We start from the raw sequence: 12,637 nt of genomic DNA, 5'->3' as shown, positions 1-12,637 counted from the left end.
CTTTATAAGGTTAATTAAATTCTATCGACACCTAAAGTGCGGTCTAATTAAACAAACACCTTTTGTCATTCGTAAAATTACAAGTAAATTCTTGCCACATAATATAGGGTGTACTTGTAATAACAACTCCAACATCAAGAATGTACAATAATTTTACATTGAATAGAGTATTTGTGTAATTAAATTTGATTTTAGATAGTGTCCGTATCATTGACCTAATATCAAGGGTGTAAATGTCATTTTGATTAGTTTCATTTATGTGGTACTATTCCCTCACTTTTCTTTCAATATAATTCCTAATTTACCCTTATATATTTGGGAAAACTGCAGCGCACCCTTTGTGATATGGGTAATGTGCATGATACCCCCTGTGATATAAAAAATACCAAATTACCTCGTGAAAATTTTATTGTAGCAATTAGACCCATGCGAGTCCAAGGTGTGGCACACATGCCAATGTTGCAGCTGGGGGCCATATTTATTTTATATTTTAACAATTCTGCCCCTCCTTCATCAAATGAAAGAGGTTAAGAGCAAAATACCACCTGTGTTAGTGATAAAGAGCAAATTACCCCCTGTATTTTAAAGTGCACCAGCTTGCTCATCTGTTATTGTAATTTCTCCTTCTTCCACTTGTTTCTCACTTAAATTTCAGAAATGGAAGCTGAAAATGTACAGAAAAATTAAGCACAAACACTAAACAAAATTGACAAAAATATAAAATTGAATTCCATTAGAATGGATTGAAACCTGATATTGTTTTTACTGCCACATTGCAAGTTTGAATGAAATCCATATCTACAAACATTGAGTGTCATATTATAGACAAGTTTTGCCACATTTAGAAAAGGAACAGACCATTTACCCAAAAAAAAAAAAAAGGCCATTAACAAGATAAAGATGCAGTCTAAACTACTCTTCTTGTCTTCTCTTTTATCTTTACTTCATTTTGTCCAAAACTTGTGAAATAGTTGTCTCTTGTTGTATCTCTTAGTTGCAAGTACTGAAAAAGTTGCTGGAGTATCATTCCCCAACAAGGATGCATTTCTAGGGCCTTGATAGCCTACTTGTTATTGCATTAAATTTGGATTTAGAAAAATATTGCTGCAACTGGGTTTATTTAAAAATATTTTAATAAAGAAGAGCATACATGGATTGCAAAGCTTGGTGCAGGTGTAGGTGGTTGTATTACATTTCTGCTTTTTCTCTTTCCTTTTGCTACAGCCTGCAAATTGTGATCAGAAATGAGTTTTAAAATAAAGGTGAAGGGATAAAATAGAAAGAGCATAATTCATTGAACAGGCTTGATGTTAGATATCCCAACTTAATACCATGCAATTTTAATCCCTAAATGTAAATGAAGACATACAACAAAAACAATTGTTCAATTCCTCTGCATTTGCACTACTGCAATTTTACCGGGTAGTTATACTCTGTTCAATTCAATTGAGAGTACTTATTTTTTAAGACTTCAAAAAAATAAGCAGCAGAAAAATAACCTTGTTTAGAAATCTTAATCTACCAAGCCTTGGTCCATCCTCGATTCCATAAATGTCAACTAAAATCTCGTAATGATGCTCATCAACTAATTCTCCAACTTCCAAGCAAGCCTTGATCCCCGTATCAACACAAACACATTATAGAGATCAATCTAAATAACCAAATATATTCAAAGTGTAGTAAGGATTATTCGACTTCAATCAAGAGAATTGTAGAACTCATTTGAAGCTTTAGAATTACTCACAATGAACACTCAAAATCCATTTTCCTTCCAACACACCCATTAAAAATTTGAGTGTCCTTCTGCATGCCCGATTCTCATTTGTGGAGGCAATTACATGGGTGACACTTGAGTCCCAATTCTTCAGTATCGTTACTCCACATGACAAAATCCACAATCCCCCAAAAAAGGTATAAAACATACTAAACCCTAATCTGCTTTCCAAATGAAGAAAATACAGAAAAATAAAAATAAAGTTATTAAAATACTTACCGAGTTGCTTCGTTTTAATATTCAGTCATTTTAATAGGGTTCATGGTTCAGTCGCCTCTCTTCCTCTCTCTCCAGAAACAAAGTCGACAATAGAAACTCTAAGTTTGACTAGCAGTCAGTCTTTTCAAATATAAGGAGGGATATTTTTGTCTTTCATCCTTCACACCAACGTTTAGTTCGTGCAGGGAGGCAGTGTGCTACATTGTTTGATTCACAGGAGGGTAATTTGCGTTTTTATTTAACACAAAGGGTAATTTGCTCTTTATCACTAATACAGGGGTATTTTACTTTTAACCCTTATATATTTTTTTGTTCTCATAGCTCGATTTTAAATATTGTGTTGGATAAACCTGACTGACTAGAGTCCGTATAAAAGCCTTTTTTTTTTAAATATATTTACCAAATTGCCCTTTGAATGGAAATATGAAAAATGAACATTTGGATCTAGTTGTTGTTATAATAATAATAATAATAATAATAATAATAAGGAATAATTACACTCTGCTATCTTGAGTTTGGTGTAATTACACGTAAACCCCATATGGTTTGAGAAATTACATCTAACACCCATGAGTTTTTGCTTCCATATATTAAAAATCTATATTTACTCCTGATTGACTTATTACTAATTTAACTTACGTCTTCACGTATTAATGCGTGTGAAGAAGTATGTGTATCTTCACCATTATAAGGGTACTTTAGTCAAAAAAAATTCTTGACCTTCAATAAATGAGTAATAGGTCAACTGAAGGTAAATATTAATTTTCATTCAGTTTTTTTTGTTAATATCAGCAAATTCAATAAATCTTGACTAATGGATGGACTTATTTGTTAGACCAAAGTAAATCTCAGGGGTGCTAAATGTAATTTTTCAAACCACAGAGAACAACGTGTGATTACATCAAATCGCAGGAGAGGAGAGTGTAATTATCTCTAATAATAATAATAATAATAAAATAGGGGTAACAACAAACAAATATGTACCTAATTAATAATATATGAGAGGACATTAAAGTCATTGTGCACATGAAACTATGTGAAGAGTCAAAATTCCAGACTTCCAGACTTGGAGAGTTAAAGAAGCTGACCCCCCCCCCCCTCTTAAAATAATAATAATTATTATATTATTATTTATTTTTTGGGGCTGAATCCCATTCGAGATTCGAGAATTAATGGAACCTCAAAAACATTAATTAATTCACATCTAATTAATTTTAATCATTATTTAATAATCGAAAATATTTAATTATTTTTTGCATTAAAAAAATTGTGAAGATAGGTGCAGGTAGCAGGTCCACATGCTTGGGACATGGAATTTTCCCACAAGAAAACAAAATAGAAGCCTCCCCCACGTACGTTACTCTTTTAGAAAATAATAATTATTATTATTATTTTGTCTTAAATATAAATTAATTAAATTAATCAATTTATTAATTTGCTTCATAAGTTTAAAATTAATTTAAACCCTATAATTAAAGTAAAGGGTTACTTCAGTTTAAAAATCATAATAAATCAATATTGTGTCTATTGTGAATCTATGATCAAATAAAACCAGTACTTTATATAATTTCAGCAACGATCAAAATATCTTTCATGATTTCTCATTAGGGCTAGCGTCTTGAACTCGTGTGCATGAATAATAATTAATGGTCGATGCGTAAGTATTATTAATTTGTATTTATTATAATTTTTTATTTTTAATTATAATTATAATAAATTATATATAACAAAAAGTCATATGTTTCTGAAATATTTTAATATTAAAACAATAATTGTTTGGAGGAAAAGGGATATGAATTTCTTGATTCCAAAGAAAATTAAGAGCTTTTGCAAATATTTAATATTTTCCCATCTTACTTGCAAGAGTAATAAATGTTACAATTATATATATATGCTTACAAAGAACAAAAAGAGACATTAAAATCTTTTGCCTTGATTCTTCTTCTGATTACTGGGCCATATATATATATATATTTGTTTATTTAACTAATTTTAGTGGTAGATTTATAAAATTTAAATAAGTTAATTAGCCACATATATAAATATTGATTTTCCAAAAATAGTGCATGCTCTAGCACATGCATAACTATACTGTAAGTAATTAATTATATTGCACTCTATCATAATTTATGTTAATTATATAAAACTAAAATTAATGATCAATACGGAATAATTTTGAAGGATTAAATGCAATTTTGGTCCTCTAATTATAGCCAAATTTCGTTTTAGTCCTTTAACTTGTGAGGGTTTGGACTTGGTTCTCTATGTATTTTAATTGTTCAATTTTGGGACTTTTTTCGCCGGAAAAACATATATTTTCGCTCTAGTTTCACCGCTACCTTCTTTCTAAAAATTTGCCGTCGTCACTCAATATTGCTGAGAGCCACATATACCGTTCGACTCCCCAGCTCAAGACGAATAAAACCCCTCAATCAATTTCAGGTTTCGATCACCACAAAAACTGGGCTTTCACCTTCACCGCTGCAGCCTCTTCGCGTCAATTTGCTGCAGTCCATACGAACGGCGGTCGCGGACTACCACAGTTCGACTCGCCTCTTCCTTGCGACTCTAACGAGACAAGTCCCAGCTATTTTCATCAACGTGGTGTGGAGATCCAAGGATTTGAAGTTCACGGCCATCGTCCGGCAGAATGGATATTTTTCTGGCAAAAAAAGTCTCAAAATTGAGCAATTAAAATACATAGAGGATCAAATCCAAACCCTAACAAGTTAAAAGACTAAAACGAAATTTGACTATAATTAAAAGACCAAAATTGTATTTAATCCTAATTTTAATTATAATTAGTTAGGTGGCTGTGACAGACATAGTTTTGTAGATACCAATAAAAATAACTGCACATCACTATTACAAAAAATCAAAAACCAAAGAAATCATGATAACATTAAGGGTTAATATATTACATTGCCTTTTTTATCAAATTTGGTGTAATTATATATAAATTTTTTATAATTTAAAAATTATATTTATTAATCGTAACGTCTGTTTGTGTTTAATAAATAAAAGTGAATGTAAGTCCAAATTCACCAAAACATGTAACCAGTACTGTGTGTGTGGGAGGGGTGCATTAAAGAAGGGAGAAAGGGGGTAGGTCTGTATTAATTATTAATTATTTATAATGCTCTGATTATACATATATATATATATGTGTGTGTGTGTGTGTGGATGGATACTTCTTATTTTCCTTCTTTTGATCTCATTGTGGAGCAACTGTGCGTGTGTGTGTGTGAAATGAAGAAGGGTCATTGTTGATAGATATGTATCTATAAATCTCAGGCAGAGAAACATAAATATTCACATATATATATATATATAGAGAGAGAGAGAGAGAGAAAGGAGAAAGAGAGGCAATCATGAGTTTGATGGTAGCTGAATGTGTTTGGGACTGAGTGCATATTCCATCTCTCTGCTTAATTGCCCTGCAACCACCTCCCTTTAATTCCCCAGCAACTCTTCTTCACTCCCTTACTCTTCTCTGTGTGTGTGTGTGTGTGTGAGAGAGAGAGAGAGAGAGAGGTATTAGGTGTATATATATATTATATATATTATGATGAGGAGATGGAATTGAATAGAGGTCATTGTCGAAGCCTGCTTTCTTGCTGGCCTGTTTTGGGGTGGGCTTATTATTAAGAGAAGGTGTAGAGTGTGGAACTTGTCTTACCCACCCACTAATGGTGTGAGAGTGTGTGTGTGTGTGTGTGTGTGTGTTTTGTTCTCTTTTTTTGGCACTGAATGAAATGGGCAGTGTTGGGAAGATTAAGGGGTTTTCAATTTCATCACCATCATCAACAGCAGCAGCTCTTGTGTTATTTCCTCTTGTGTTTCTTGCACAAGAATCCATAGCCACTTCCGCTTCGAATTCCTTAAACTACACTAACTTCAGACCACAAATCAGCAGCTTGAGACTGGCCAGGATTCAGAGGCATTTGGACGGGATCAACAAACCTCCTGTCCTCACCATTCAGGTACACACACCCCACTTGCTCTCTCTCTCTCTCTCTCTCTCTTTTCTCTCTCTTTGATTCATTTTTGTGTGTGAATTCGTTTTGTTGCAGAGCCCCGATGGAGATATCATAGATTGTGTTCATAGAAGAAAGCAGCCAGCTTTAGATCATCCTCTTCTCAAGAATCACAAGATCCAGGTATATACCCCCCCTACATCCCCATTATACCCTCTCTCTCTCTCTCTCTCTCACACACACACACACAAACACACACTGGAAGGTGGAAAAAGAGAGAGACAAAAGCAACTTTTTATTAAATTTGAGGAAACGTAACGCAAACACATACATATATACTAACTTTTTTCAGCTGCTAATTTCTCTCTTCATGGTTCCATAAGTTTCCAACTACCAACCACCTCCTTTTTTTCTCTTCACATCCACAATACCCTGCCCTCTCACTGTGTGTAAAAACAAGAAGAAAAATCACACACAAATATATATAAATTATATATATATATATATTGTCGATAAATAAATTGCTTCGTGTGTTTACATACGCTCGAAAATGGATTATATATATTCATCGAAAATTTCAATTCAAATTAGATTTGATCGAATCCAACAACAGCTATTAGGACGTTGCTATTTTGTATTTTTTCTTAAATATACAAAATATTAATTAATAATAATGTGAGATATATATATACACATACAGAGAGTTCCATCAGCAATGCCAAAGGCAATGAGAATGGTGAAGACAGATGCCGCAAAAGACAAAGCCAACAGCAGCGGCGGCGGATCCAAAGGGGTCCGGCAAACATGGCATCAAGATGGGCGGCGCTGCCCCAAGGGCACCGTGCCGATACGGCGGAGCACCGTGCATGATGTGCTCAGGGCTAAATCTTTGTACGATTTCGGCAAGAAGAAGTCCAGGTACACGCCGCCGGCGGCAGGCCGCCGTCCAGAAGCCCCTGATGTTGTCAGCGGCAATGGCCATGAGGTATGTGTCTATCTGTGTGTGTGTGTGTGTGTGTAGATTCTTGATTTGTACACACACTTATATGTGCGTCTCATAAGCAAAAGACACACACATACACATGTGGGTGTGTGTAGTGATTTTCAGTGGGGTGCAAGAAGAAATTGCATGGGGTATTTTATTATAATTATTTAAAATTATATTTTATAAATAAATAAATGTGTGAAATTATATTGATTATTGGAATTTCAATAAATTAAATTATTTGGTGCAAAGTAATTAGTGCAATTAGAATATAGAGTAAATCCGTGGCTGCCACGGCATTGTATACAGTTTTGTCATCTTTGGACACACAATTTTATGTAAAATAAGTGCTATTTTTAATTTATTAAAAACGTTTGTAATATATTATTTTATTTTTGGGAAATAAATCTAAAAAATTATAAATTAAACAATAGTAAAAATTAAGAATATTTGTGGTAGGAATTTCAGTACGTGTTTAAAAATTTAAGAAAAATAACTTAATATTTGTAAGGATTAATTACATTGACACTCCCTGAGGTTATAAGGTCAAATTACACAAAAAATCCCTATATTTTGCAAAATTGTAGCTACACCCCTGCAAGGTGTTGGTGTAATATTTTTCAAGAAGGGTTTGTGTAAGTTTTGTATTTGAATATGGAGTGCACTTGTAACTACAATTATAACATCAAAAGATATAGTAATTTTATAAAAACCCAGGGGTTTTTTTGCATTTTAACCTAACTTCAGGAGGTGTAAATGCAATTTATCATATTTATAATTTTTATCAATAAACTCAATAAACTAGACAACTGGATAAGCTAATCAACCACTGTGATAATTATTATATCACGTAACCTAAAAAATTTTAGTTCAAATTAAGTCTTATAAATTATAATGTCCAAGATTATATTTATTCTGAAATATTCATTTAAAATAAAAATAAAAGGGGGGGGGGGGGTTGAATAATTAATTAAGTCTGATGAAATTATATTTGGACAATAATTTTCCCATATGAATATATGGGACTTAATTTTTATCCCACCAATGAATTTATTTATGAAATTCATGCGATTTTTTTGTTTTTTTTGGAAATGAAAAAAGACGTATCTTTAATTAATGGCATGAGTATATATATAAATATGTGTGTATTAATAAGTCGGGTTTTGATAAAAGCACGCGATAGCATACACGACGGGATCGGGGGAAGTGTACGGGGCAAAAGCGACAATAAACGTGTGGGACCCACGGATAGAAGTGGTGAATGAGTTCAGTCTCTCTCAGATTTGGGTTCTCTCCGGCTCCTTTGATGGCTCTGACCTCAACAGCATTGAAGCTGGTTGGCAGGTACCTCCTCCTTCCCCATCCACCCACACCCACACCCACACACACGCACACCTGTTTGTGTGTGTGTATTTATATATATATATTGCATCACACATACACATGATTTCTTGGGGTTAATTATTTGTTATTCTACCAGTGTCATTATAAATGCATTACTAATTATTTTCAGTGGTAATCTTTTTACTTAAATATTAAGAATAATTATATGGGTAAAATACATTGCCCTCGGAAATATTCGTCGTATAATTAAATTACCCTCTAAACTAATAAATGTAATATTTACCCCCCACAATTAAATTTTTAGCCAATATTGCCCTTATATTCTATATGTATATCTAGTTCAAAGAATATATTTCTTTTAGTAACTTTGCATTTTAAGTTAATTAAATTTTTCTTAATTGAAAAAAAAACTTGTATTTATAATAAAATAAAATATAATTAACGAGTTAAATAGTTCAAATTTTATTTTTTTATTATTTATTCTTTTAGGTAAAAAATAATATTAATTTTTTAACATATTTTCTTTAAAAAATATAATAAAATATATTTATTCATTTTTTAAAAATATTTAATTTTTGGTTAAGCATATATATATTTGTCCATTTCTTTTAAGAAGCATATATGAGTTGTGAGTTATATTATATTTATTATGTATCTACTATATATATTAATTTATACTCCACTTTTAATGTAAATTCTTCACTTATTAAAAAAATTAATTAAAAATTAATTTGGTGATGATTTAACATGCAAAATACTAAAATATATTAAAAATAATATAGTTGCTCAAGGCATGATGGGCATTTTTGTCCAACTAAGGGGGTAAGTATTATATTTGTTAGTTTAGAGTAGTAAATGTTACACGACGAATAGTATAAGATGGCAAGTGTATTTTACCCTAATTATATTTATACCCCTTTTATCTATAGTTTATTAACACAAATTATCTCTACATTTAAAAAATTATACATACACCTACTATTATAAAGTCAAATTTATTATTTTTTTTTAAGAAAAAAAAAGGTTTGAAATTCTGAAGCAATGATGGTTGTACTAGTCAGGTTAGTCCGGAGCTGTATGGTGACAGCACCCCAAGATTATTCACCTACTGGACGGTTAGTGCTCTCTCCTCTCTCTCTATACGTTATTTTTGTGTGTATATAATATTTAATCTTTTATATTTTTAAATATATTCTAAAGCCAAAAAAAAAACTTAAGGTAGCATCAAGTCAACAGAAAAATTGATGTGGTGGTGCTAAAATGACGTGGAGTCATTTTTATAAAATTTAAATATAATAATTATTTATCTTTTGTTTAATTTTTTATGAAGAACATATTTCTTTCGTTTTTTTTTAAAAAAAAGACAATTGATATTTCTCTCATTTGTTATGACAAAAAATAATATCATTGACAAAATATTAAGTAACAATTATAAAATTATTTCGATTTAATTATTAGTGACATGATTGGGCACAAAATATTCTTAATTATAATTTTAGAAACAATTTTTTTCATTATTATTATTATGAATTGTTAAAAGTACAGTAAAATCTCTATAAATTAATAAACTCTCTAAAATAATAAAATTTTCCAGTCCTGACTTCGGGCCTTTGTAAAAAATCATCAAATTCGATTATAAGATAATAAGATAATAATTTTTTGAAAAATTTCTTTACAGATATTAGGTCCCATTAAAACTCTAAATTAATAATTCATAAATATTACAATTATAAATATTATGATAATTTGCTAAAATATGAAGTTTGTAATGCTTTACGCATTTGATCATTCATGGATGATTTTGTGATGGCTTTTAAATGAGAAGACATGGTTGGGTGTTATGAATTATTTTATTTTCATATTGAGATTTATATAGTTTATATTTCATTTATCATGCACGAATGTATTTAATTGGTTATAATAGTTATTTAAGTGCAACGAATTAATGTAAACATGTATATTTAGGTCATTTCAATGAATTAATACATGCGTCTATGAATATAATAGTTAATTGTATACAATGAATTGGTATTATACATGAATATATTTAATTAGTTACAAATAATTGATTGATGCATGAATATAATCGACGAAACATATATGAATTCATTTATTTTCAATACATATATACTAAATTTGTTGAATTTAAAAAGTTTCTCTTTTAATTAATAAAATATTAATTTATCAATAAATTAATAAAATTTTATGATTCCAAAGTTATTAATTTATAAAAATTTTACTGTATATAAGTTTTTAGGAGGGAATCTTGATATAGGTCAGAACCCAATTAAATAAATATATATAATTCTAATCCTTCGGATCGAAACTTGGAACTCCAAAAAGTCAAATTAAATGCATAGACTTTCCCAATTTTTTAATTATTAATTAATAAATTAATAAATGAACCTCGAGATTGTTCCTTGAGAAAGTCATCGTCTCCATTTCCACCCCACTATTTTATAAATATCTAAACATTTAAATAATATATCAAGATTCATAAATGTATTATTTTTTTGTACCTACTTAATGCTACTGACAATTAAATAATGTATATATATATATATATATATTCCATTTGAAGCCTTTGAAATCGCAAAGAGTGACTTTGTGTTAATATTTGAATGTACTGAATAATATAATATATACAAATGTTAAAAAATTAGGGATATTATACTTTTTTTTTTCCTGAAATTTGATATAATAACACGTAGACATCTTGTGATTTGGAGAATTACATTTAACATCCTTGAGGGTTGTTTCCATTTAATAAATAAATCATTTCGTTAGTTAAAATCTATCAAATTTGCTGATATTAACAAAAAAAATCGAATATAAAAAATCTATATATATTCTTGATTAACTTAGTACTGATTTATTACAGACCAAATAATTTTTTTTATAACCAAAGTACCCTCATACGTTTTCATACATTAATGCATGTGAGGAGATATATTTTCACCGTTATATGGGTAGTTTAGTCCAAAAAAAATATTTGGTCTGCAATAAGTCAGTAATAAGTCAATCGAGGGTAAATGTTAAATTATTATTTAATATTTTTATTAATATCAATAAATTTTAACTATCCTACACATACATAAAGAGTAATAAATACAGTTGGAATAATTAGGAGTGGAGCATTTATTTTTGCTTACCCTTCTTCTGCCTTAGCATTGATTGAATTTGCAAGGTCAAAATGGTCATTTCGTGTTATGAATTGTTTTAGAGCGATGCATACCAAGCGACGGGATGCTACAACCTTTTGTGTTCAGGATTTGTGCAGACAACCAACGAAATAGCGATTGGAGCTGCCATTTCACCGTTATCGTCGTTCGATGGCAATCAATACGACATCACCATCCTAATATGGAAGGTCCAATCAAATTACCATAATTTTTTCAAAGGTGAAATCTCCATAATGCCCTTCTCACATAAACCAATTTATTGTAGGACCCAAACTTGGGGAATTGGTGGATGGGCTTTGGTGAAAACACCCTAGTGGGCTATTGGCCCACTGAGATTTTCAGCCACTTAGCGGACCGGGCCACGATGGTCGAGTGGGGCGGTGAGGTCGTTAACTCTCGAGCTAACGGCCATCACACCTCGACACAGATGGGCTCAGGCCATTTTCCCGAAGAGGGGTTCGCCAAGGCCAGCTACTTCCGGAACCTAGAGATCGTCGACTCGGACAACAGCCTCAGCTCAGCCCATGACATATCAACCTTGGCTGAGAACACAAACTGTTACAACATCAAGAGCTCCTACAACAATGAATGGGGAACCCATTTTTACTATGGTGGGCCTGGGAAAAGCCCACAGTGCCCTTGAAAAGCCCATCTTAGGCCCAATTGCTATATTCTTTGGTTAGGGTGTAGAAATATATGCTATTTCCAATCATGTTTTTTGCTAATTTTCCATATTGGTTTTCATGTTTTGTGTGTGTTGGGGGAAGGAATTGTATGGTTAAATAAGCATCAAACAGGTGTGGAAATAGCTAACATTCTATTGGAAGAAGAAAAAAAAAGAAGTAATTATTAGTAGTTTGTATTGTAATTCTACATTTGTTACTATTAAGATTAATCTTTTTTGGTTAATTGAGTGCGTGTTTTTTCTCGTTGTTGATTTTTATGTAATCAAAACCACAAGAATGTATGGGAAAAGCCATACTAGAGAAAATTCTTCTCATTTCTGTAAAATTTTTTCATCAATTAGAAAGATGGTGTACCAAGGCATTAAATACATAATGGGCGTAACTGCCCCAGCAAATTTAACAAACTTTGTTACATAAAAGATAAAAAACAGTTACAAAGAATCCATCCCGTATTTAGGATAACTGCTGTT

At 31.2% G+C, this 12,637-nt stretch overlaps 1 protein-coding gene across 1 annotated transcript; it reads left to right on the top strand.

Annotated features, from left to right (window-relative positions):
- LOC105161161 lies at nucleotides 5,222-12,390 on the top strand. The gene is made up of 7 exons (XM_011078765.2): nucleotides 5,222-5,976; nucleotides 6,067-6,153; nucleotides 6,671-6,955; nucleotides 8,129-8,299; nucleotides 9,361-9,414; nucleotides 11,523-11,669; nucleotides 11,747-12,390. The coding sequence occupies exons 1-7, from the start codon at nucleotides 5,749-5,751 to the stop codon at nucleotides 12,122-12,124; spliced, it is 1,350 nt and encodes a 449-aa protein (XP_011077067.1). The 5' UTR covers nucleotides 5,222-5,748; the 3' UTR covers nucleotides 12,125-12,390.

Source organism: Sesamum indicum, linkage group LG4 (genome assembly GCF_000512975.1).
Source record: "Sesamum indicum cultivar Zhongzhi No. 13 linkage group LG4, S_indicum_v1.0, whole genome shotgun sequence".
Classification (NCBI taxonomy): domain Eukaryota; kingdom Viridiplantae; phylum Streptophyta; class Magnoliopsida; order Lamiales; family Pedaliaceae; genus Sesamum; species Sesamum indicum.
Note: the sequence above shows the minus strand (reverse complement) of the source record. Positions and strands in the feature narration are given on the sequence as shown.